Genomic DNA, 25940 nt, shown 5'->3' on the forward strand with positions numbered 1-25940 from the left:
GTCTTCTAAGTTAGCATTCTGCACGCCTAAAAAGATATATTGTTCTTCTTTTTCTCGACTGTGACTTTTATTCACACCATGTTAAGTTGCTGAATAATAGCATTAATTTTTTTTTTAAAACTAGTTGGGCTAGTGGGGTGAAGTCAGAGATTGTTGATTCACCCTTCACTAAGTTAGCTCAACACTGTATTTCCTTCAGTGTGGTTTAGTTAATAATAAAAATTACAATTTTCTCTCATTATTTTTAAGCCCTCACTCACTTATAGTTTATTAGCTCTAATGAAAAGGTTTTATTAAAAGAAAATGTTACAGAGCTAGTTGGAGTTTAACTCTTGACTTGTGAAGGAACTGAATACTGTTTGTCTACTGTGAATGTTGCCTGCACTCTGAGATCCTGGTCTTGTGACTGCAGCAGTCAGACAGCACTGGTGTGGTCAGAGTGCGCCAAGAAAGATTAAGCAGGAAAGTACAGATTGTTGTGACTGACGTTCTCTGGTGTAACAAAGCTCTCAGCAACCAGATTTTTTCCTCTACTAAACTGTTAATAATTCACAGTGAAAGATTTGGTTACACATAAAACACAAATAAAAGCATTTTAATCTATCCAGTTTCATCTCCCATGCTGCTTTTATGCTGTTTGCATTGTTGGTCATTGATGCAAGGACTTTCTACTCTTTATTTTCTGTAGAACTCTGTATTGTCTCCTCTTCATGGCTGTGTAAAAAGCTGATAGACAATCAAGTAAATGTTTATTGATTTTTTTTCCCCCAATATGTTTTCATCCCTCTGTAAATTCTTTACATGGCTTACTTGATTCTTTCTACCTACATTTCACTATTTTGATGTGGACTTTCTAAAGGTACTCAAAGAATGATGACTGCTTGGCAAGAACCTCATTGTGTATTTTAATTATTCCAGAAAATACATTCAGGCAACTCTTAACCTTGAGGAATTGACTGGATTACAGATTAATATTTAAAATTAAAAAAGACAAATGCAGTTGTGAAAAAGTAAAATGAATACCAATACAAAAAGCAACGTATATAGCACTACTGTTTGATTCTTATTCTTATAATTATATAGCTACATAATATTCTGTATAAGCCTGTTGTGCTTATATAATGGAGAAATGTCATTCATCCTTAAAAATCGGTCAGTTATGTTCTTGCCTACCTTTTAGTTCATTATCATTGGATAGAGGAAAAGACATGGAGTCTGATCAGTTTTAACTCTAGAGTCTTGAGAAGATGTAACTTTAGAATTTTAGGTTGCCTGTTCTTAGGACATTTTATTTTTTTACATGAGAATTGGGTATAAATGGACAATGGACTCATGGGAACCTGGAACTGAAAGGTATTTTAAAAAGTAACAAATGCAAGGATTTCCCTTATACAGAGGCCATAGACATAAATATTAGGGACTGGGCAGGAGGCGTTTGAGGGGCTGTTACTAAGGGAAGGAAATGAGATGCTAAGCAAGAGTGGAAAAGAGAATGATTGTCATAGGGAGGGGTAGGGCTGCCTACCAAAACCGCTGCCTGATGCTCTGCTTTCTAGATTATCCTAGATTATTATTTAGTAGGAAAATTTACTCAGTGGCTAATGTTACCTAGACTTTTTACGATATTAAAAAGAAAATTATTGTAGCCAAGAAATAGGCAATGGTAACAGTTTCGCAGAATGATAGCATTTTTGGTAATTACTCCCAGTGTCTTTTATATGCTATTCTGTATTTGTAAGCTGTTAACATTTGAATTGTTTTTATTTTGGATATTATTTTAGATAACAGTTCTTGAATGGTAAATATATTCCTGAATATTGTGTATAAAAACAAAGTTTACATTAAATAATTATTGCACTGAACTGAGAGTTGAAGCTACTACTTTTGTTATAGTGTGGATTTGCTCAACAGTATTTGAATAATTATCTAGCTATTAAGTTTTTTCCCCAGTGTAGTAAAGTGACTTCTAAAACTAATCCAAATCATTTTTTTCTCCCTCACTGAAACAATTACCTTTATAGTGTGATTTCTTAGGAATGCCAGTATCATGCTCTAGCCAAAGTGATGAGGAGGGCCTCAGCTTATGAATGAGACATTAACACTACAAATTGAAAGAAATGTTATGAAAATTATTCCAGAGGAAGAATAAATATAGGTGAAATTACATGACAGTTCAAACAGAGGGAACTAAAGGAATGAAATTAGGGTAATAATTTTTGAGCTCTCATTGTGGAAACTTGGTTTTCAAATGAAATCTGTCATGGAGCAACAGCAATAGTCAATTAAAAAAATAAGGTAAAATGATTTCTAGTGGTTTCTTTGGCTCATAATGAGCTGACAGAAGTTACCAGTACTACTCAGTTGTTTTCCAAGAGACAATGCCAAGTTTAAAGTAACTGAAAAATTAGCCACTGTGGAACAACTACAGGCAAGAATATTTTCAAAATGGAATTACATACCTTAAATGGTTGAATTGCATGGTATGTGAATTAAATCTCATAAATCTGTTTTTTTATTTCTTAAGAAAAAAAAGTGGGAAAACATTTTTTCAGTGTAATCTGAAGGAGACCTCACTAAGATATGTTAAAACTCACTGATGGTGGAGAAACATGGAGAGCAGAAAAAAGCTTGGGCCAATTTACAAAGCTTGGGAAAATGTAAAGCATTTAAAGCTAAGCCTGTTATATGAGCAATACTTTGTGGAAAACATTTGCCTATATTATTTGTCGATGAACCAGTAGTGTGGACAGCAGACTTCATTTGTGCTAGTGGATTTAACCGTCACTGGTACTATGAATTTTTGTCTGATACAGTAGCTGAATATCTGACTTACCCTCCTAAATAGCAGTTTAGTATCTTGGAACTAGTTAAGTTTTATTAGGGGTTTTTGAGTTTAGAGCCCAGGTTAAAATTTTTCTGAATTAGAGGAACCATTCTCAGCATTATTGCCGAACACTGCAGAATGGCTTTTATTTCCTAAAGACTTGAAAATGTTTCTTAATAAATTAAACCTAATATAACAAGGGAAAGCAGTGCTAGTAGTGAAACTTCTGCAGTGAAGTCATTTTGACAGCTGCCAATGTTGAATCACAAAATGCTGCTTTATGCACTTCAAATGTTACAAGTTACAAGAAGCAGAATCTCCATTCCTATGCAGATGGGAGGAAGGTAGCTCAAACTACATTTTCCTCAGTTTTGGGATCTTGATGCAAGTACAAAGGAAGTTTCCATATTTCATAATTCATTAAGCTACAATATATATTCAAATATTTTTCACAAAGTACTGCTTATGTAATAAATAGCCATAGCTTTAAATGGTTTACATTTTCTCAAGCTTTGTAAATGAGTCCAGCTAAACCTTTTCTGCTCCACACATATTTCTCCCACCATCAGTTTTAATGCATCTTAGTGAAGTCCATTGCAGGTTACATTGAAATGATGTCTTCTTATGTATTCTTTTTAAGAGAAACAAAACAAAAAACCCTGTAAATTTAATAACTAATGTTAATTAAGTGAAGCAATAATTACGCCAGAATAGCTAAAGCAGGTGTGTGCAAACTAAGGATCATGGGCCAAAGCCAGTCCACTGACTGTTTTGAAAATAAATCTTCATTGAAACACACACACACACACACAAAAAAAAAAAAAAAACCCTGTAAAAACAGCATTATGAAATTTAACTCACATAATCTTCACTTGGAAATAGGTAATTTGCAATGTAATAGCATGCCAAAGGCTATGCTATTACAGAAAATCTAATAGAGTTCTATAAATGCTCCAAGTGATCATTTTTATTCTTTTTCTTTTTAAATCGAAGTATGGTTGATATACAATCTTATATTGGTTTCAAATATACAACACAATGGTTCAACAGTACCCATATTACTAAGTCTACCCAGAAAATCTAATAGAATTCTATAAATGCCTTCCAAGTGATCATTTTTATTCTTTTTCTTTTTAAATCGAAGTATGGTTGATATACAATCTTATATTGGTTTCAAATATACAACACAATGGTTCAATAGTACCCATATTATTAAGTCCTCACCCCCACTTAGTGTGGTTACTATCTGCCAACATAGGAAGATGTTACAGAATCACTGACTATATTCTCCATGCTGTACTACTAGCCCCCTGACCAACTTATATTATGATTGAGAGTTTTTGTGCCCCTTGAACCCCTTGCCCTCTCTACCCACCCATTACAACCCTTCCCCCCATAGTAACCATTAGTCACTTCTCAGTGTCTTTGAGTCTCTTGCTGTTCTGCTCATTGTGTTTTGCTTTGTTTTTATATTCCACATGTATCTAGACGGTATTATGCTCAGTAAAATAAAGACAGGTGGAGAAAGACAAATGCCATATGATTTGAAGTGATAAAAATCTCTTAATTAAAATTGTGTTTTCATGGATTGATGTCAGTACCTATCCTTGTGACAAGACAATTTCAAAGATAGAATACGTGAAATCTCATGGCAAATCCCTAGCAGATGAACACTTGCAATTAACTTTGATGATAGGGAACACTAACTTGGAATCCCAGTTCAGCAAAATGCTACCTCCTCCCATAAAAAAGAATTTCAGTCTTCTGATTAGTACATCTGTAACATTCTATTATTATTATTATTATCATTATATTTTGCATTTCATCAACAAAAAGGTCATGCAATTTTTTTTTGTTACATGAGCATGAATACGACATCCTTGATTTTGCCTTTTTTTGACCACAAAATTTAATATGTTTACTGTTAGTCCCTTTATTGAAAACACTTGCTGATCCCTGTCCAAGTTTATTCTTTGAATGCCTATTCTGTCAGTTCTGGATCTCTACTTTGTTGGTGATCATGACATGTATTCTGCCTCACTCTTGGTCATGTCCTAGACTAGTGGTTACCAAATTCAATCTCTTCATGGTTTCAGTTTCTCATTTTCCAAGCACTACCTCCTTTCTGTCTTTCCTGCTGATGCCTTCTAGTTCTTAGATTTTTAATTATCTTTTATCTCCATTAGGACCTATAATCCAGCGATGTTACCTCCTTTTCACCATCCCTTCTTTTCTTCATGTCTTCATCACTTTCCTTACCTAGTTTAAATTCCATCATCATTTGTCATTATAACTCCCTCGCTTACACTCATACACCTTACTCTCTCTCATACATCGTACTTACTTGCTAAATTACTCCTTTGGGAAGTTTAACTCTTTCCATCTCTGGAATAATATAAAAAGCTATGCTGATCTAGGGTGACTTTAAACTTCAGGTAGGCACTTAATACTACTGGAAATCATTTGTTTCCGTAGTCTATTCATCCTACCAATCATCTAGATGGGGTATGTATTTCAGCCTGTGGGTCAGTTCCACCTGCTATTGTGATTTTACTTTTTTTGGACCGTAGCTATACCCACTCCTTTATACAATGTCTAGGGCTATTTTCTCCCTACAATAGCAGAGTTGAGTAACTGACAGAGATTGTATGTCCCTCAAAGCCTAAAATACTTAATAATGTTCAACAGAAGAAGCTTGCAAACCTTTTCTCCCAAACAAGTATTTCATACTTCATACTTTATATAAACCTCCAACATTTCCTTCTATGCTCTTACTTTTAGCTTATTGCCTGCTTCCTATTGCACTGAGAAAATCAAGATAATCAAAAGAGAACTTAAGTAAGTTCCTACTACTTATTTATTCATCCATGAGTTGGACATTTTCAATCTTTTGGAGGAAGAGGGACTAATAATAGTGATTTATTTTATTTTGCAAAATAGCTGAGGATTTTTCCAATGTTAAATTAAGGTATAATTTATATGCAATAAGCTTTACTACTTTTAGTGTGTACAGTATGTATAAAACAGTATACATTTGTGTAACCACTGCCACAGTAAACGTGTAGAACAGTTTCGTCATTCCCCAAAGTCTCCCATATCTTTTTGAAGTCAGCCACCCCCCTACCCCCATCCTATGGCAAACACTGATTATGTTTTACTGTCTCCATAGTTTTGCCTCTTCCACAATATTACAAATTGAATTTGTATATCTATAGCCTTTTGAGTGTGGCTTTTTCCACTTATCATAGTGCCTTTGAGAGTTACGTGTGTTGTTGATGCATGAGTAATTCATTCTTTTTTCCTGCTAGCATTATTCTGTTGAGTGGATATACCACAGTTGGTTCATCTGTTCTATTGAGTTATATTTGGGTTGTTTCCAGTTTTGGTGATTATGAATAAAGCTCCTATAAAAATTTACCTATAGCTCTTTTATGAACGTATTTTTACTTTACTGGGGAACCTAAAAATGGAATTGCTGGGTCATATGGTAAGTATATATATAACTTTATAAGAAACCACTAAACTTTTCCAAAGTGAATATCATTTTGCATTCCCATAGTAACTTACAAGTTCTAATTGATCTGCAACCTTGACAACACTTGGCATTGTCACATTATTTCTACTAGGTGTGTACTGGTATCTTACTCTGGTTTTAATTTGCATATCCCTAAGGATCAAACATGTTGAGTATCTTCTCATTTGCCTATTTGCCATCTGTGTGGATATATGCATATTTGGAGAGGGACGTGGTATAAAGTGTCTCTTCTTCTTTTTCCCATTAAAAATAATTGGATTGTTTATTTTCTTACAGAGCTTTGAGTGTTCTTTATATATTTATACATGATATGTACTTTGCAGTTTTTTCTTCCATAAACTTTTTTTTAAATTGATAGAAAAACATTGTTTTCTTGAAAGACTGGTATTTCCCAAGATAATGCCACATTTAATTTCATTTTTACACACAATATTAATTTCATATTTCTAATGCAAAATAAAAAGTAAAATGGTGATGAATTTACATTAATGTATTTTCTGAAATTAGCAGAAATTGAAAACAAAAAATTTGGCAAAAATACTAGGCTTTGTTTTTCTGCTTATTAATGTGGAACATAAGTTTTACTACATATTTCAAAGAACAGTATGAATAACTTTTTGTATTCAGTAGACAATGTAAGTACTCTAAGATAACTTCTATTATTTAAAAAACTAGTGAAGCTATGTATTTCACATAAATCAGTCTTTAGTACCAAATTGAAGCACTAAAAGAATTAACTTACATCGTATGAAAAATTACCTTTGGAAAATATTTTTAACATATGACTTATTTGTGTTTATTCTAATTACATAGAATATAATTTATCAGATTTATGCTTTGCTTGCAACAATTAAAATGCTGTTACCACATTATATGTTAATGATACAACCTCAAAAAGCAAAGATCCTCGTTCATATTGAATAATCTCAAAGACCATAATGAAATTCATAGGTTATGTAATTTTAGAAATACTACTATGAAAGTATCATAGTTGTTGGTACTAAGTACTATATTTTAAAGCACTAAGGCAGTTTGCCTCGTTAGCATTTTTTGAAAGTAGACAAGAAATGGGGGGAAAAAGCATTTATTTGAAAAGCCAGAGTCTTGTTTTTGCTATAAAATAACCTAGTCTCAAGTAGTTATTAATCCATTTGGGGATTTAGGTTATCATACCCCACAATAAGTGATTAGAGGAAAGGGTGAGCCATCTTTAAGAGAAGATAATATGACCCAGAGCCTCTATAATTTTTCATATTTTGTTTTGCTTTCAAAAATTACAGTACATATCAAGTGATAGGACAGAATCACAAAAAGGCAAGTGAGTCAAAATAATAAAAATAATCTCTTGGGTGCTCCAGATATTGGAGTTTTAGAGAAGGGCTTTGAAATTTAGACTGTGACTAATATGTTTAAGACAATAATAGAAAAGGTACAGAAAAAAGATGAAAAGATGGAGAATTTTATTAGAGAATTCCAGTCTCTAAAAAAGCAAATGAAAATTCTAGAACTGAAAAACATAACTGTTATAAAGAACATAATATAGGTTTAATGGAAGAATAGAGGCAGTAAAGAGGAGGTTAATGAATTGGAAGACATCAATGGAAAATACCCAGGAGGAAAAAATGAAAACAGGCATGAGATATAACGTTTCTCTGTGGGGATATAGCAAGTGCTAGTCATAATAGAAAAAATTGATAAATTGGGTTACATGAACGTTAAGACTTTTTGTTAATTAAAGACACCATTAAGAAAGTAAAAGCTATGTCAGACAAGTATGTAAAGAATTCCTACTGATTTTATTAAGGAAATGATAAACTAACAGAAAAGTGTACAGAATGCTTTAACAAACAACAAAAAAGATATCCAAATGATCAGTAAACATGAAGTAAACATCAGTAAACATAATTTCATTAGCCATCAGGAAAATTACTTAACGATTGCAATCTGATACCACTTGCACGTACCCCAGGGTGTCTAAAATGAAAAATAAAAACTGTATAAAATACTTGGAAGGAGGTGAAGCTATTGGAACTCTTATATACTACTGCTGGTGGGTGTGAAAATTGGACAATCCACTTTAGTAAACTGTATCTACCAAGGCTACATATACACAAACCCTATGATATATTATTTTCATTCCTAGTTATGTGCATATATAGTGCATATTTACCAAAAGATGTACAAGAACATTAAAGCAGCATTGTTATTAATAGCCAAAAACTGGGAACACCCCAGACTCCCATTAAGAGTTGAATGAATAAATCGTCGTACTGACGTCATCTTGGAATACTTGACACCATATTGTGGATAAATCTTAAAAGCATAGCATTGATGAAAGTAGCCAGACACAAAATATATACTGTGTGACTCCATTCATGTGAAGTTCATAAACAAGGCCAAATGAATTATGTGTTAGAAATCAGGATATCAGTTACTGAAGGAGAGGGACAGAAGCACTTCTGTGGTGCTTACAGTGTTCTCTTGTTTGGGATGCTGATTTATACAGGTTAATTTTGAGAAAACTCATCAAACTCTATATATGTTTTATATATTTTTGTGTAGGTATATTATTGCATATAAGTAAATTTATTTTTAAAATACTGTGAGGGTACCTTCTATATATTATTTTATGTCCTTTAAATTTTCTGCAATAATTCATTAAAGGTGAAGCTAACCTTTGATGTTAGTGGTTATTATTGAGAGGCTAGTGACCACGTGAGGCTTCAAAAGGCACTTAGGGGATGCGGCATTGTTTTATTTCTTGATTATGAGTACTGCTTGAATGCTTTGGTTGAACTGATGAAAATTCAGTGAGCTATGATTATGATTTGTTTACTTTTATGTTTTTTCCTGTAAAAGTGTACTTGATTATAATGGATAAAACAAATAACAGGAAGAGTTAAATGAAGTGAAAGTATTGTTGATACTTACTAAAGTTCAGTGATGGGGGTACATCATTGGGCACATTATCACCATTAGTTTTCAATATAGTGTTTGAGAATAGTAGCTTACAAAAGTAAATAAAAGAAAAACAGGTGGAGAAATGGGGAAACAATATTACTGTAAACTTGCATAATCTGTAAGAGTGAGTTAACTGAAAAATTACTTGTAAACTAGCAAATTCTTAGAAATAGTAGATTAGCATACACTTTTTATGTACACATACATGTACGCACACACACATAATAGAAGACACAGTGGAAGAAAACACCCTTTTTACATCAACAAGAAATCTGGAAAACGCCAAATGAAGAAATCATTACAACCCTTTTGAGGGTACGCAAAACAGAACTTGATCAAATGGGAGAATGTACCCCCTTGTTTTTTTCTAGTGAGAACAAACAGCATCATAAAGGATATCGATTTTCATTAAGTTAACATTTCAGGTAGCTCCCCATTTCTCCCAGCCCAGGTACTAGACAAGCTAATTCTGATGTGTAATATATGGAAAGTGGAAAACAAGACAATAACAAAGGAAAACAATGAGAGGGACCAGCCCTATGTGATGATAAATTATAAAGTTGTAATACTAAAACATTTTGGGTATAGCTATTTAGACCAATGGAACAAAAGAGAAACGGTCTAGAAATAGACCCATGAAACTTAACTAGTGTATGAGTATGATTAAGAAATGACAGAAAACGTGATCAAGAAAAGCTGAACTTTACAGTAAATGGTGTTGGGAAAATTGGATGGCCATCTGGAAAAAGTTTTATCTGTACCTCACATTCTACCTCAGGATGAACTCCGTATCTATTAGATGTCATGTAAAAGATGGAATTATAAATGCATCATGAAAATACAGGCAGATTGGAATGGGAAAGTGCTAAGTAAGTCCTTTTAAAATCTAATGTCCTTAAGAGGACACTGATAAATTCAACTACCTAAAAATTAAAACACCTGGTAACCAAACAACTCCACTTCCAGTATCAAGAAAAGCCAATTAAAAAAAAAAAAAATTTCTGGAACTCATATAAATGACCAGTCTCTTTAATAAAGCTCTTAAAAATCATCAAGAGAAAGACCGATAGACCAGCAACCTAGTAAAAGTGAAAGATATGCACAAGTAGTTCACAGAAAATGACACATAAAAGGGCTCAGCCTCATAAGAGATACTGTTTTCACATACTAAATTTTCAGTCATCGAGAAGTTTAACAACATAGTTGTGTATGGCAGGGTTCTAGGAGAATGTTCATATACACACAACATCTGTGGAGATCAATTAGTGTGTTTCAAAACCACAAGTTTATTATTTGAGCAGAAATTCTGTTTTGAGAGTTTATCTTACAGTTGTACCTGCAAATGTGTAAATTAATATATTTACAAGGTATTTATTACAAATAATAATAAATGTTTGGAAATAACAGGGGACTGGTTAAATGAATGCATTTCTACCCATCAGTGAAACTTACCAGCTGTCAAGAGATTAGTTCTTTCTCTACTGGTAAGATCTCTTAAACTGCTGAAGAAAAAAAAAGATGTGGAACACTGAGTAGAATATGCTATCTTTATATAGGAATGAAGGAAAAATAAAGAGAATATGTGCTTATTTTTGCATTTGCCTTGTGTTAAGAAACTGGAAAGAAACAGGTGGTTGCCTATGGAGGGGCAAAGGTAGGAAGATGTTTTCCTGTATACTTTTTTTATTTGATTTTTTTTTGAGTCATGCAAGTACCCTTAAATGACAAAAATTAAATTTTAAGAAGTTTTATTTCCAGAATGGCTACTTAAAAAAGGAGAGCAAAAACAATAGGAGAGAGAAAAGGACAGGAAGAAAGATGGTAAAAGGGGATATGCATACTAAAGGAGAACAAAAGAGAAAGGATTAGAAATTGGCTTAACGTAAGTGGGTAATCAAAAAATACATGACTGTCAAAGGTGAATTTGTGTTTACATTTATCTTTGGCTGACTTAGCCATCATAATTGTTCTCTTTAGTTTGGGGAGCTATGAAGGGTTTTTAGCAACAAAGGAACATTTGTGTAAATTGTTTTTAAGGTGTTAATGTTTCTTAATTTTTTTTTTTGTTTCTTAATGTTGCTTCTAGTTAAGTAAGCTATTTTTGATCATCTATTAGAATGAGGCAGACAATTTAAACATGAATATTCTCCAGTTAATTTGAATTTGAGTTTAATTGAATTCAATTGACTTTGCATGGTTACAGATGTGTTACCATAGGGTATTTTTAAATTATGACTTTATTGAGATATAATTCACAATATCAGAAACCTACCCCTTTGAAGTGTCTAATTCAATAGCATATAGTATTTTCAAAGAGTTATACAATTGTCACTAAGACCTAATTTTTAGAACATTTTCATCACCCTAAAATCTTGCACTCTGTCCCCCCCAGTGCCAGACAATCTTTAGTCTATTTTCTGTATTTATGCATTTACCTATACTGGAAATTTCATATGAACAGAATCCTACTGTAGAATTCTGTCTTTTGTGTCTAGCTCTTTTCACTTAGCATGTTTTATAGGTTCATTTGTGTTGTAGCATGGACTTTATTCCTTTTTATAATTGAATATTACTCCATGTATGGATATGGGCATTTGAGGGGGTTTTTTTTGGGGGGGGGGTGCTATAGTGAATGCTGCTCTGAATATTCATGAATGAGTTTTTGTGTGCATATTTATTTTCAGTTCTTTTGGGTATATGTTTTGGAGTGGAATTGCTGAGTCTGGTGGTAACTATGTTTTAACATTTTAAAGATCTGCAAAACTGTTTTCCAAAGTAACTATATCATTTAATCCTACCAGTCATGTGTGAGGGTTACAACTCTGTACATCCATGCTAACACTTGTGAGTGTCTTCTTTAGCTATCCTGTTGGGTGCGAAGTGGTATGTCGGTTGTCTTGATTTGCATTTCAGAATGAATAATGGTGTTGAAAACATCTTTTCATGCACTTATTGACAATTTGTGTATCATTGGAGAAGTATCTATTCGGATCCGTAGCCTATTTCTAAATTAGATTATTTGTCTTGTTGAGTATGTATGAGTTCTTTTCACATACTGTGTATGCTTTCATCATCAGGTAATAATGATTTTAAAATATTTTATTCCATTCCATGAGTTCTTAATCACTTTTTTTAAAAAACCAACATGAAATTTATTATTTTAACCATCTTTAAGCATACAATTTAGTGGCATGAAGTACATTTACAACATATAAAACCCTGTACCCATTAAGCAATAACTCCCCTTTCATTCCTCCCCCAGTGCCTCATGACCTCCAATTTCTGTCTCTTAACAATATTAAGTGAATTTTATGAGGTACCTACTTCAGGTACTTAATGAAAGTGTAATCATTCAATTTTTACCTTTTTTGTGTCTGAGTTCTTTGATTTAGCATACTTTCTTCAAAGTTCATCCATATTATAGCATATATCAGAATTTCATTTTTTTATGCTGAATAATACTCTGTTGTATGTATATATTCTATTTTGTTTTTCCATTCTTGTGCTGATGGACACTTGGGTTGCTTCCATCTTTTGTTTATTGTGAATAATGCTTCTCTGAGCATTGATACATAAATATCTGTTTGAGTGAGTCCCTAATGTCAGTTCTTTTGAGTATGTAACTATAAGAGCAGAATTGTTGAGTCATGTGGTAATTCTACATTTAACATTTCGAGGGGCCCCCAAACTGTTTCCCACAGCAGCTACACATTTTATCTTTTCACTTTCTTGATATTGTCCTTTGAAGCACAAAAGTTTCCAATTTTGATGAAGTACATTTATTTTTGTTTGTTTGCTTGTGTATTTGGTGTTATATCTAAGAAATCATTTCCCAATCCAAGGTCAAGATTTATTCCTATGTGTTCTTATAAGAGTTTTATAGTTTCAGTTCTCACATTTAAACCTATGGTCTACTTTGAGTTAATTTTTATATATGGTATGAGGTAGGGATCCAACTCCATATTTGTGTGTGTGGGTATCAGATTGTCCCAGCATCATTTTTAGAAAGACTGTTCTTTCTCTACTGAAGTGTCTTGGCACCTGTGCTGAAGATCAGAAATTGACCATAAATGTAGGGGTTTATTTTTGGATTCTCAGTTCTGTTCCTTGACATATCTGTCTTTTTGCCATTGCCACATTATCTTAACTACTGTTGCTTTGCAGTAAGTCTTGAAATTGGGAAGGTGAGTCTTCCACCTCAGTTTTTCTTTTTCAGGATGGTTTTAACTATTCTGGATCTCTTGCCTTTCCATACGAATTATAAGGTCAGGTTGTTAATTTCTGCTTTTGAATTCTGCTAGATCAACTTCGGAGTATTACCATCTTAACAATATTAAGTCTTCCAATCCATGAGTATCATGCAGAACTAATTGAATTTGAATCAGTTTGCTAAGTTTCTCATTTACCTTTTCTCACTTGGGAGAAATGATTAACTTCTGGCCTTAATGAGCTCTATTATCTACATTCCCTATTTTAAAATACTCACCTATTGTTACTTCTTTCCAGTATTACCTGTATTCTTCCCTTTTCATCCTGGTTCTTCTGGGGTCTTGTTCTTTTGATTATTCACCATAATATTCCACTTCAATTTTAGTTCAAAATTTATATTCAATTTCTCTTCTTCACTTCCTTATTTTTTCCTCTCTGCTTTCAAATAAATTAGTCTCCCTGTCTTTACTAATACTTTTTTTTTAATGACTTGCCTTCCAACTATTGCTTCTCCTTTTTTCCCCTCATTTCTTTCACTTCTGTAAGTGGTCTCTCCCAGATTCTGTTGCTTCATTTTATTAACCCCTTGGCCAAATGTCTGAATTTTTCTGAACTTCAGTATTTCTGTCTCATAAAATAAACGAATTGATCTAGATGAGTTGTGTTAAGCCCTCATTCTAGCCTATGAACCCTTGGATTCCCTACTCAGAACTCCAGTATGCAGAAGTACAGCTATTTTGTCTTGAACTTTGGGTGGCAAGCTTAGAGCCATTGGCCATACCAGCATCAGCCTTTGGGGGCCTCTGTGGAACCCCCAAGAGCAAAGTTTGAAAGTCACTGCAGGGTCCCTTCAGCCCTAAAATTTGGCAGCTCTGTAGCAATTGCAGAAGTTGCATTCCTGGGAATTTCAAATAATTGTTGGCAAATTAAATCTCAGGTGCTATTTCTCCTGGATGTTTTATAGTATTTAAACCTTCAGTTGCTCTGTATTTTTCACTAAATTTTCTTTCCTGGCTTTAATCACACGCAATCTCTTTAAGTGTTATTCAGCTTAGATTCTAATACTTCTAAGAAGCTTTTCCAAATCATACCAGCTTATAATATTTTTTCAAGTAATAATACACTCTAATAGTCATGCCATTCTTTGGCACTTAAAAATTGCACAAAGTGTTTTGAGCTACATAATTTGTGCCCAGATTCTGACCTGCAGCAGTATAATCTAGTAGAATAGAGAGGTATAAGATAATTATTGAGGTGAAAATAATGAGTGCCATAGAAGAGACAGAGATCAAGTTCTATGGAAATTTAAGGAAGATAAAGATACCTTTCCCCTGGGAGTGTGAATAGGGCAAAGTATCCCGAGGAGATGGGTTGGGTCTTAAACAGAATGTAGTACCTGAACACAGCAAGAAGTCATTCCTGACTGAAGGAGTAACATAAGTCAAGGCAGAGGTAGAAAAGCATGAGATTGTAGGTATTTTGATTTGGCTGGAGGAAAAGGTTAAGAAGGAAAATACAAAGTTGTAAAGGTAAACCAGGTTTTGTTGTCTCTTAATAATGTGTATATCTTGTTTTCCCACCTATAAACTCTGACGACAAATAGAATGCCTTATACTTTTAAACTCCTATATCAGGGTTTTGGATAGAGGAGAAGTATTCAGTAAAATTTTGTTGAATGTATAACAGTTAGAAATAATAGTTTCCCAGACAAGCATTATTCAAGATAACTTATTGTCATACCCTTCTGTTTACTGTGGTTTTATCAGTAAAAACTATTTTAGATCTCCATAGCAATGGTTCCTTATTCTAAGAAGTCCTATGAGATAGAAAAAGGCCCAAAAAATGTGGGGTGGGGAAGTGGGAGTTACATGTCCCAATTAACAGTGCTCAGTTTAATTCTTTCCAAAAAGGACATGAGAAATGCTAGTTTGAGTTGAGGAAAAGAAAATGAGTATAAAGAAACCTTACTCTGAAACCTAGTCTCTAAACTTGTTTTTTGTTTTACTAAATTATATTTTTAAGAATGTTTTCCTAGGACTCAGATTTCATTTAGCCACAAATATTTTTGAAAATAAATAATTAATTAAAAGCATGTACCCAAGAATTATGTTGTAGTACGTGTGGGTAACATTTCTTTTTTCAAAAGATTTTTGAAAATAGTATTTTATATGATTGGAGAAGGATTAGAAACATCAAATATGTTACTCAAACGGTGTTCCTGTTGCTCTTAAGTTCCTGGTACTACTGGTCTCCATGGAAAGACTATGTTTATGCACACATAAAATAGAAAGCAGGGAAATTGAGTATGCCTTTTTCTAGCTTTTTTTTCAATGGATATGCCAATATAGAGCAAAATATTCCAGACAAATCAGATTGGAAGATATATTTAGTATAGGGAAGACTTCTTTGTCATTTAAAAAGAGCAAAGTATGACAGTTTTCAAAAGTCATTTATTTAGAGATTGTTGTGGTAAAGTAATTCATAATTTTACAATATTTTGTTTTTAACTTTCTGTACTAGGTGAAAAACCATTTCGCTGTGATGAATGTGGTATGAGATTCATACAGAAATATCATATGGAAAGGCATAAGAGAACTCATAGTGGAGAAAAACCTTACCAGTGTGAATACTGTTTACAGGTAAGAGGTGGTCTTAAATTATTATTTTTTAATTACTTTATTGAGGTATGATTGACATTGGAATTCTTCTTTCTTAAATTATAAAATAATGCTAATAAATTAGAAAATATTACCAGAATTATTTGAAAAACTTCCCAACTGTTGTTGGTTAGACTTATGACAGCTGGCTGAGCAAATTAGTTTGGAATTGCTTATGTTGTTATACTTACATCTGTTTTTATATTAATTGCTTTTTTTCCTTTCCTTCCCTTTCCTTTCCTTTTCTTGGTTGACTACAAACATAAACTAAAACAAAAAACTCACTACTGAACTCTGAATTCAACAGTATTTTTCCAGAACAGACCGTGTATTGAAACATAAACGTATGTGCCATGAAAATCATGACAAAAAACTGAACAGATGTGCCATCAAAGGTGGCCTTCTGACATCTGAAGAAGATTCTGGCTTTTCTACATCACCAAAAGATAACTCACTGCCAAAAAAGAAGAGGCAGAAAACAGAGAAAAAATCATCTGGGGTGGACAAAGAGAGTGCTTTAGACAAATCTGACCTGAAGAAAGATAAAAATGATTATTTGCCTCTTTATTCTTCAAGTACTAAAGTAAAAGATGAGTATATGGTAGCAGAATATGCTGTTGAAATGCCACATTCTTCGGTTGGGGGCTCACATTTGGAAGATGCATCAGGAGAAATACATCCACCTAAGTTGGTTCTCAAAAAAATAAATAGTAAGAGAAGTCTGAAACAGCCACTGGAGCAAAGTCAAACAATTTCGCCTTTATCTACATATGAAGAGAGCAAAGTTTCAAAATATGCTTTTGAACTTGTGGATAAACAAGCCTTACTGGACTCAGAAGGCAATGCTGACATTGATCAGGTTGATAATTTGCAAGAGGGGCCCAGTAAACCTGTGCATAGCAGTACTAATTATGATGATGCCATGCAATTTTTGAAGAAGAAGCGGTATCTTCAAGCAGCAAGTAACAACAGTAGGGAGTATGCCCTAAATGTGGGCACCATAGCTTCTCAGCCTTCTGTAACACAAGCAGCTGTGGCAAGTGTCATTGATGAAAGTACCACAGCATCCATATTGGATTCACAGGCACTGAATGTGGAGATTAAGAGTAATCATGACAAAAATGTGATTCCAGATGAGGTCCTGCAGACTCTGTTGGATCATTATTCCCATAAAGCTAATGGACAGCATGAGATATCATTCAGTGTTGCCGACACTGAGGTGACTTCTAGCATATCCATAAATTCCTCGGAAGTACCTGAGGTCACCCCGGCGGAGAGTGTTGGGCCAAGCCCCCAAGCATCCTCATCAGATAAAGCCAACATGCTGCAGGAGTACTCAAAGTTCCTGCAGCAGGCTTTGGACAGAACTAGCCAAAATGATGCCTATTTGAATAGCCCGAGCCTTAACTTTGTGACTGATAACCAGACGCTTCCAAATCCGCCAGCATTCTCTTCCATAGACAAGCAAGTCTATGCAGCCATGCCCATCAATAGCTTTCGATCAGGAATGAATTCTCCACTAAGAACAACTCCAGATAAGTCCCACTTTGGACTAATAGTTGGTGATTCACAGCACTCATTTCCCTTTTCAGGTGATGAGACAAACCATGCTTCTGCCACGTCGACACAGGACTTTTTGGATCAAGTGACTTCTCAGAAGAAAGCTGAGGCTCAGCCGGTCCATCAAGCTTACCAAATGAGCTCTTTTGAACAGCCTTTCCGTGCTCCTTATCATGGATCCAGAGCTGGAATAGCTACTCAGTTTAGCACTGCCAATGGACAGGTGAACCTTCGGGGACCAGGGACAAGTGCTGAATTTCCAGAATTTCCCTTGGTGAATGTAAATGATAATAGAGCTGGGATGACATCTTCACCTGATGCCACAACTGGCCAGACTTTTGGCTAAAAAAAAAAGTGTAAATAATACTGGCACTTTAGAACAGATTAATCAAGAGTGGGGTTACTCTGTGTAAAATGGAGTGCTGTACAGATTTACGAGCTATGCGTTATAACAAGTTAAGCTGATACGAATAGCAAGATAATCCAATAATTGCGTTTTGTTTGGTTAGTCAGCATTTCTTTGAACTGCCTTACATGTTGTCACCTTTATAGAAGCAATGCATTACTTGTTTTAGATCAGAAACTTGCTATTCCACCTACACCAAGTTTAAAAGGAAGAAAAAAAAGACTTCGCACAATTGTTTCCTAACTGATAACGTTGTACATTCTTAGGAGATTAGTAATTGTGTGAAATTGACTCATACTGTTTCTAAGTTTTTCAGCATAGTCATTGCACTTCAGCAGGGAATCTGAGTATACTTTACAGAGTGAACTTAAAAGTTTAAATGTCAAGAGATTATGGCTTAAACAAACTAGTGTGTCCTATCAAGGGAAAAAAAGAAACCAAGAAACCACCTTTTAAAAAGAATGATATGCCATATACCCTTGATTTTCATTTTGCATTATATTAACATGTTTTTTTTTTGAGAAAAAAAGTAATAAAAATCTGATAGTCTAAGACTCCACTATTTAAAAGCCTAATTACTTTAAATATATGCATACTTTCAAAACTTTTACCAAAATACCTAACTGTTGAAGCAGTCACTTCTCTATGGAAGTATGCATATTGGTGTCAGTTTCTTTGTACAGTTGTACTTAGATATTTTTTATGATTTTTCATGTACAGGTATCAAGGTTTTGAAGATTTAGTAAAAAAGATATTCTGTAGATTACATTCCCAAGAACATAATGCTTACACAAAAATGTATATTCCACGTTTTAAAGCTTAATTGTATTTTACTTTACATATACACTTCAGTTAACATAGAGCACTTAGAATTTATTTGGTATTTTTGATTTCTCAAAGTAAAAAAAAAATTAGATTTTTAGGTTTGATATGGTTGTGTTATAATCATCTCATATCTGACAATTTTAATTTTTGGCAATAAAAGGAAATTGGGTATCTTTGGAACTGTAAAACCTGGTTTAATCCTTCTCTTTCTAGAATCTTAATAGATTGGATAATTAAACAGTATCCAGAGAAACTAAAGAAATGGGCATTTTAATTGCTTATTTTATCTTGAATTCTTTTTAATGAACACTGCTCATTACAATTTTACAAACCAAAAAAAGTGTTTACTAACTCAAGTAACTACAGTTTCTTTTTCAGCTAGATGAGTGATCGGAAACTTTTTGTTGCATTTCAAAATCTAAATAAACTACAGACTTTATCCTTATGCCATGAATGTTTTTTTTTTAATACTTTGTCTTAAAATAATACAGCATGGTACAATAAATAGTGCTTATATATAAACACACACACATATATATATATATATACTTTTCTAAAGAATGATGGTTTGAATTATACATTTTGGACATTTTTAATTTTTAGAAAATACATTAGTTATATTGATTTTATTAACTTTAATTTGTTCCAACTTTTTTTAATTTTAAATTTCTGCAATATTTGTCACAGTGCATATACTGCTATAGCACCAGTGATAATCTAAAATTAATATCCTTGGAAGATGAAATTTTGTTAATTTCCATTTTAGCTTATATATTGGCCCTGTAGATCTGCAGTCTTTATTTCAGTATAGAATGCTATACATTTAAATTATTTTTTATTTTATTTAATGTTATCCTAAGACTGTTCTCATAAAGAAAGGGAACAAAGAAAATATCTACCCTTAACATCTTTCACATTTATTTTGAATATATTGGTGTTTTTGTAATAAGGAATATAAATTATGTTTAATGTAGCTTCCTCTACGCTTTGGTTATTAAGCTCTGCTTGAAATACTAATTGTCCCATTTGACAGCTCTCTTTGCTGCCAAATTTTTCAAGAGTTTTAGACTTCTTTGAAGTAGATATTTAAATTCTGCCACTATTGACTATTAAGAATGACGTGTGTTGTGGTGCATATCACAATTACAAGAAGGCTTCATTCATCATTCAGCTGAGATGTTAAAAATAGAACTGTGCTCATCTTAGATAGGCATTTGTATTTGTCTTACTACTATTTGATGGTAGTAGGCATTTATTTCATGCTTTGAATTTTTTTTTTTTTTTGTGAGCCTAATAAAAATTTTGCTCTACTGAGAGCTTGATGTAGTTCTTGGTACAGTATAAAGTTTTTTGTTTGTTGGTTTTAACACCACCAGCACAGTTTTTAGAAAGAGACTGTACTGCTGAGCAGTTAGGCTCTGCTAAGGAAGGAAGGCCTTTGAAATTGGTAGTTATGCAAGCAGAATTTCAGGTGTGGCATTCCTGTCTTCAGCACATTTCTTTAAATCTACGTAATGGCTGACTTTTCTACCACGTTATAAGCATTTTTGAGACAAGTGATACTTAGGCATAACTTATTGACTTACCATTTAAGTATAGTCATCTTCTCTTAACTGTGAAATTCTAAATGCCTACCAGAGTTACCATGTGTTATCATCATATGATAAATATCTCAACAGTTTGGGTTTCCCCACTTTGGTTCAGAAAGTTAACTTAATTGCTATCAGGGCATTAATAGAGAAAGTAGCCTTTTGTGCTGCTATTTAAATCAGAATATTGAGGATATGAGAGAGCTTTTTGCAATTTGTTTTTCTCATTTCTCTCTGAGTAGATTGTTCTATTAAAACATGCTCTTACCCTTAAGCTTTTGGTCAATGTAAGTGAGGTGTGCTTTTCCACTTATGACCTATCCTCATGTTTGAAGATTTCAAGCATCACATTAGATGAAGTAGTATCTCTTGAACATCTAAAAGCTTTAAAAAAAAACCTGTTGCACATATATTTCATTTGGTTCAGAACATTTGAGTGGCTCTTAGATTTGGGGGATCTACTTGCAGTTTTCTACTTGATACCATATAAATCCATCTGACTGAGGACTGTCAGTGGTTGGGTAGTTTTCTCTCTTTGAGAGGCAAAGGAGAGGCCTGTGCTCAGGGTAGGCTTTCATTTCCACAGGTGAGAGAAACTTGCAAAGTGCCAGCTAGGTTAGATCTTTTGCCACTTCTTTCATTTTATTGATTTGGGTTTTTAAAGGGCTGTTAAAAAAAAAAAGCCGGGAAACTTAAAAGTAGGCATTACTGTAGTACATTTCTTAGACTCAGAACATTCTAAACTAGAACTTGTTTTTTTCACAGTATATTTACTTGAAGAAGCACTATTATAATCAATGAGAGACTTTTTGACACTGCAATTTAATTTAAGCCTTTTCTGTTTCAAATTGCTTTATTTCAGGGAAATAATTTTCCAATTTTTGCTATATTCTGCAAATAAAACCGTGTGTTTCCTTTTTTCACTTAAACTTTGGTAGGAAACTAAAGCAGACAAACATTTCTTGTTGTGTTTGTTGCTTTCTTTAATCCAATGGATAAAGTAAAACCCTGTAAACATTATTTTATTTTTTTATGCAATGCCATGCTGTAAATATGGTTCATCAAATAAGGATGTACCTATGATTGAATCTTTAATTCTGCACAGAGTTTATATATAAACGTGTCTTGACAATCAAGGACTTTTATGTGCGTCTTCCTTTACTATGTTTATTAATGTTATGCATTCCATTTGTTTTGAAGTGAGTACCAATGTGCTAATTTGTATTGTCTGAAAGTATGTAATGTTTTTACAGCTTGTTTTTAAGAACCTGTAAATATGTACAGACAAATCACAATACTGCTTTATGTTAGAAGGCATACGATGTTGTACTGTATGTAAGCAATAATACATCGCAGTGCTAACTTTACAGGTAGCATCAGGAAAGTTCTAAAAACATTTCAGAGTTACGAATTATCCTTATTTCATTTAATAATTATTATCTTCAATCAGTTTTTATAAGCAAATTCCATTGTTCCTCCTGTCGGAACGTAACACTGTTTACACAGCCTAATTGAAGTTGCAGGGGAGACAGGCTAAATCTGACTTCATCTGTACTCACTTTCACTAAGCATTGAATGGCCTTACCACTCTTCTGCAGGATGGAGGAAGACCGCAAAACTTAGTGCCCATCACACTGAAAGAAGGGGGTTTGTTTTTTTTCCTGCTTCTGTACTGCTACCTAACTTTGTGGTTTGCTTTGGATTTTAATATTTGTTTCTGTTTTAGATTCAAGCCCATAAGTTTTGAGGTGAACTTCAGCTCAATTGTGAAATAAATAGTTCTCTTCATATTTCATAGCTACATTTCAATAATTCTAAACTTTCTACTTTGATTTTTAGATATTTTTCATGCTTGATTTCTCAGCTGATCAGATGAACTTATTCAACTTCAATACAAAGAAAGACAAACCTATTGTAGTTTGAATTGAGTAGATACTATATTGTACAGAACAACTAACTATTTGAACACACACATCACTGCTTTAGAAATAAAACCGCTAATTTATAAATGTATATGACCTACATTTTATAGGAGAAATGTTTTTAAATGCTAGTCATTTATATAATGTGCTTTGAAGGATTTGCTAGTCCACTTCTGTCACTTTTTAGTACACTGGTATCTTTTATATGTAATGTATGCTTTTTATTATTGTAGCAAAGCATTTCAGTAGAAAGAATTTTGCAACAATATGGGGGAAATTTTTCATTGTTGGATTTGAATTATACTGGATTTTATCTGTGTAGTCGTCTTTATTTTAATGCTGTCTGGAAGGGAACTTGGTATCCAAATAAAGCAGGTAACCTCATTTTACTTCAAGGGCATACTGTGTAGTGCTGAATTTAATCTGGAAATTAATGATTTTGAAAAGAAAAACAAGTTTATAAAAATTGTACAGAAGAAATTAAATGTGTGATGGAAATTCTGATGATGGAGCACGTTGAATTTTCTGATTATATATAGTGTTATTTTCCTGGGATCCCCTATGCCCTCGTTGTATTTCAACTAATAAAGGAAGAACCCTGTCATTGAAACTGGTAGGATAATAGGATATTCTGATTATGCAGTATTACTTTTCCTGTTTCATTTTCTGACCCTTTCTCAATCACTGTTAAATTTTTATTTTCTATTTCCTATTGATAATTAAACATGTACATAATATAGACAGTGTTGTATAGAACTGAATGAATTGGGTTCCTATGCTTGGTGGCCAAGTGGAAATAAATATAATTCAAAGAATGCCAGAACAAATGTACAGGAGAAAGGGGGGCATCGTGTGTCTTGGAAAGGTCACAGCAGATGTTTCTTCAGCTCTCTGGGAAGTCACTGTGAAGGAATCAGCTTCAAACTCAGTATCTGTTACAAGTTAGGCTTTCCTCCCCCACCTCCCCCAAAATATATGAGCACTAAATTTCAGAATCTACTCAGGTGAAAATTGCTTTGCAATGAAACAACACTGATGTTTTCACTCTTGAATAAAAATACTTGTGATATTTTTAAATACAAACTTTCACAGCAGTAGTCAGCAGCCCGACAATTGAAATTCGGTAAGTCAATATGTTTAAAAAAATATTTTACCCTCCAAATAGAATTGTTTTAAAATAATTGGGAGGATTTTTTTGTTTGTTTAAATGCGTTTTTTATTGTCATTGTAAAAATAAAATCTTGCTTGACCTCATGTTATGCTATGAATGAATTGCTGAGCCTTTATAATCATGGAACATAGAAATGTTCTTTAAACTGACATTCATTAAGAGGTTTAATGAGTTTCACAGCTTCTGGCATTATTGTCATGTAGTTAACCTGCCATTTGGGGTTTATAATACCATTTTACGTATTATGATACTAAAGGAAGCTGTTTTATTTTTAACTGAATTATTAGACGATATTTGCAAATACTACATTTTAAACGTGGACACTTTAAAAAATAAAAATACAGAATACAGTTTTATGAATAATTTCGTAGCTGGGTTTTTCACAGTATTCTGAACCAAACGATTAATGATTAATATTTTTAAAACCATGGTATGTATATTAATACTAAAAAGAGAAAAGGATGTCAATGGAATTAACTGATAGCACAAATTGAGTAACATTAGCAGGGCCCTTAGTAGCTTTGTGTAGAATGTTATTAGGCAGTTCTAAAAAGCAAGAGTCAAATATTAACTGTCATCCGATATTTTGGACTTGAAATGTGTTTAACATAGAGCTATGATTATGTGATTTTTTTTTGTACAGATAAGATTGTTAACCCATCATATGTGGGATTTTTTCCCCCGATTAGTGAAGATAGTTCTGTTTTCATCCATTTACCCCAGTGCTGGCCCTCTATTTTACGACCAGTGGGACACGTTGTAAGAAAGCTGCCTGCAGTAAGGAGTACAGTCTAGGTCCTTGGGACAAAGATAAACTCATTGGCCTTTGCAGAGATGAATCCTAAGACACTGGCTTTATTAGCATACTGCTTTAACCAGGCCATCTCTCAGATCCCAGTTTTTCTTGAATAATTAGGAATGGTAGGGAAAGGGGTGAGGAGATACTCTGCCTGATACTCTCCCACCTTAAGACTTACAAGAAAATATGGAATTGAAGTCACTTGAATTAATAAGTTGTCATTGAGTCTACTTGACAGTTTATCACACTCAAAAGGGGTATGGAGATTTTTATGATTATGTATTTGGATAGACTTCTGTTTTTGTTTTTGTTTTTTCTTTTTCAGAGTGCTGGCTGTTCTTTGTTTTTCTTTTTTCTTTTCCCTTTGGTGAACCTGCTAAGGTATTAGGAGAAATACCAATTTGATGGATAAAGTACCAATGGAGTGGAAAAGTTTAAGTGAACTAAAGGTAAAATTTGGGTCTCATAATTTTAGTTCTTTTGTCATTTTCAAGTGTCCTTAAAAGGACATTTATAGTAAAACATTTTGCATACACACTCATGCAGATGTAAATGCATATGTGTAAGCTGGGATGTGAAATGTGATATTGTAATTTCCAAAGTTATTTTCCAACTACTGAGCAAACTCAGGTTTAGAAATGGACTTGCATTGTAAAACAGAGAACATTTGAGCCTTTGCATATTTACCTATTTATACAGATGAACTTCTAAAGTTGTAATGCTCTTCATTTTCCTTAGTTTTTCCCAGTCTTAATAAAATTCTGAAAGTGTGATGCCTGTGTCAAGGTGACAAAGGGGGCAAAGAAATGTATTGCCGGTGGTAGTAATTGTGTTTTATATCAGATTTCAACCCTTCTTGAGGCACAGTATTTGTTCAGCATTGATCACCTACTTAGTAACAAGCATTGTGCTAGATGCATATAATTGATGGTTAAGGCTACTAACATCCTTGAACATCTGAAAGGTATTTCTAATGCATTACTTGCAGAATGCAGTATTGTACTTTAAATATTAAAGTAAATATTAAGTGTTAAGATGTGTTGGGTGCTCTGCTGAGTGATCTCAGCAAACGGGTAACTAGTAGCAGTCCTTATTTTAGGGATGGATTTCTAGGAAATATAATTTGAATGACTTGGTTGCAAAAGATAGAAAATAGATATAGACTGATACAGTGGAAATAGAGAATGTTATTTAAAAATATCCCCTAATTAGAATAGCAAGCTTCCGAATAGGATTCAAACCTGAGCTCTGGAAACGAGACAGTAGGCTTTGTTCGGAAGGAATTGACTACTGCAGGAGTGAGAGAGAACTCTCTAAGGATTCACACGCCTGGGGGTAAACACTAGAAGATCACCTCTGCCTTGCTGGGGGCTGGAAATGGATGCTGGAGGATGCTTTCCTGCAAGTAGAAATAACTGAGCCAAATTCATTAGTCATTCCAGCACAGTCTTCATGGAATGCTGTTAGTATTGTGTTAAATCC

The 25940-nt window shown here is 33.5% G+C and overlaps 1 protein-coding gene across 5 annotated transcripts in view; it reads left to right on the top strand.

The window, feature by feature from the left end:
* The window catches only part of ZNF148 (zinc finger protein 148), a 124434-nt gene extending 101442 nt beyond the window's left edge, over positions 1–22992 (top strand). For all 5 annotated transcript variants that reach the window (XM_073231496.1, XM_073231497.1, XM_037013090.2 and 2 more), the window contains 2 exons: positions 16050–16168; positions 16494–22992. In XM_073231496.1, the coding sequence (XP_073087597.1) occupies positions 16050–16168; positions 16494–18092 (1718 nt within the window). In that variant the 3' untranslated portion in view covers positions 18093–22992. The remainder of the gene's footprint in view (positions 1–16049; positions 16169–16493) is intronic.
* Positions 22993–25940: the final 2948 nt, after the last annotated feature.

Source organism: Manis javanica, chromosome 3 (genome assembly GCF_040802235.1).
Source record: "Manis javanica isolate MJ-LG chromosome 3, MJ_LKY, whole genome shotgun sequence".
In the NCBI taxonomy this organism is placed as follows: domain Eukaryota; kingdom Metazoa; phylum Chordata; class Mammalia; order Pholidota; family Manidae; genus Manis; species Manis javanica.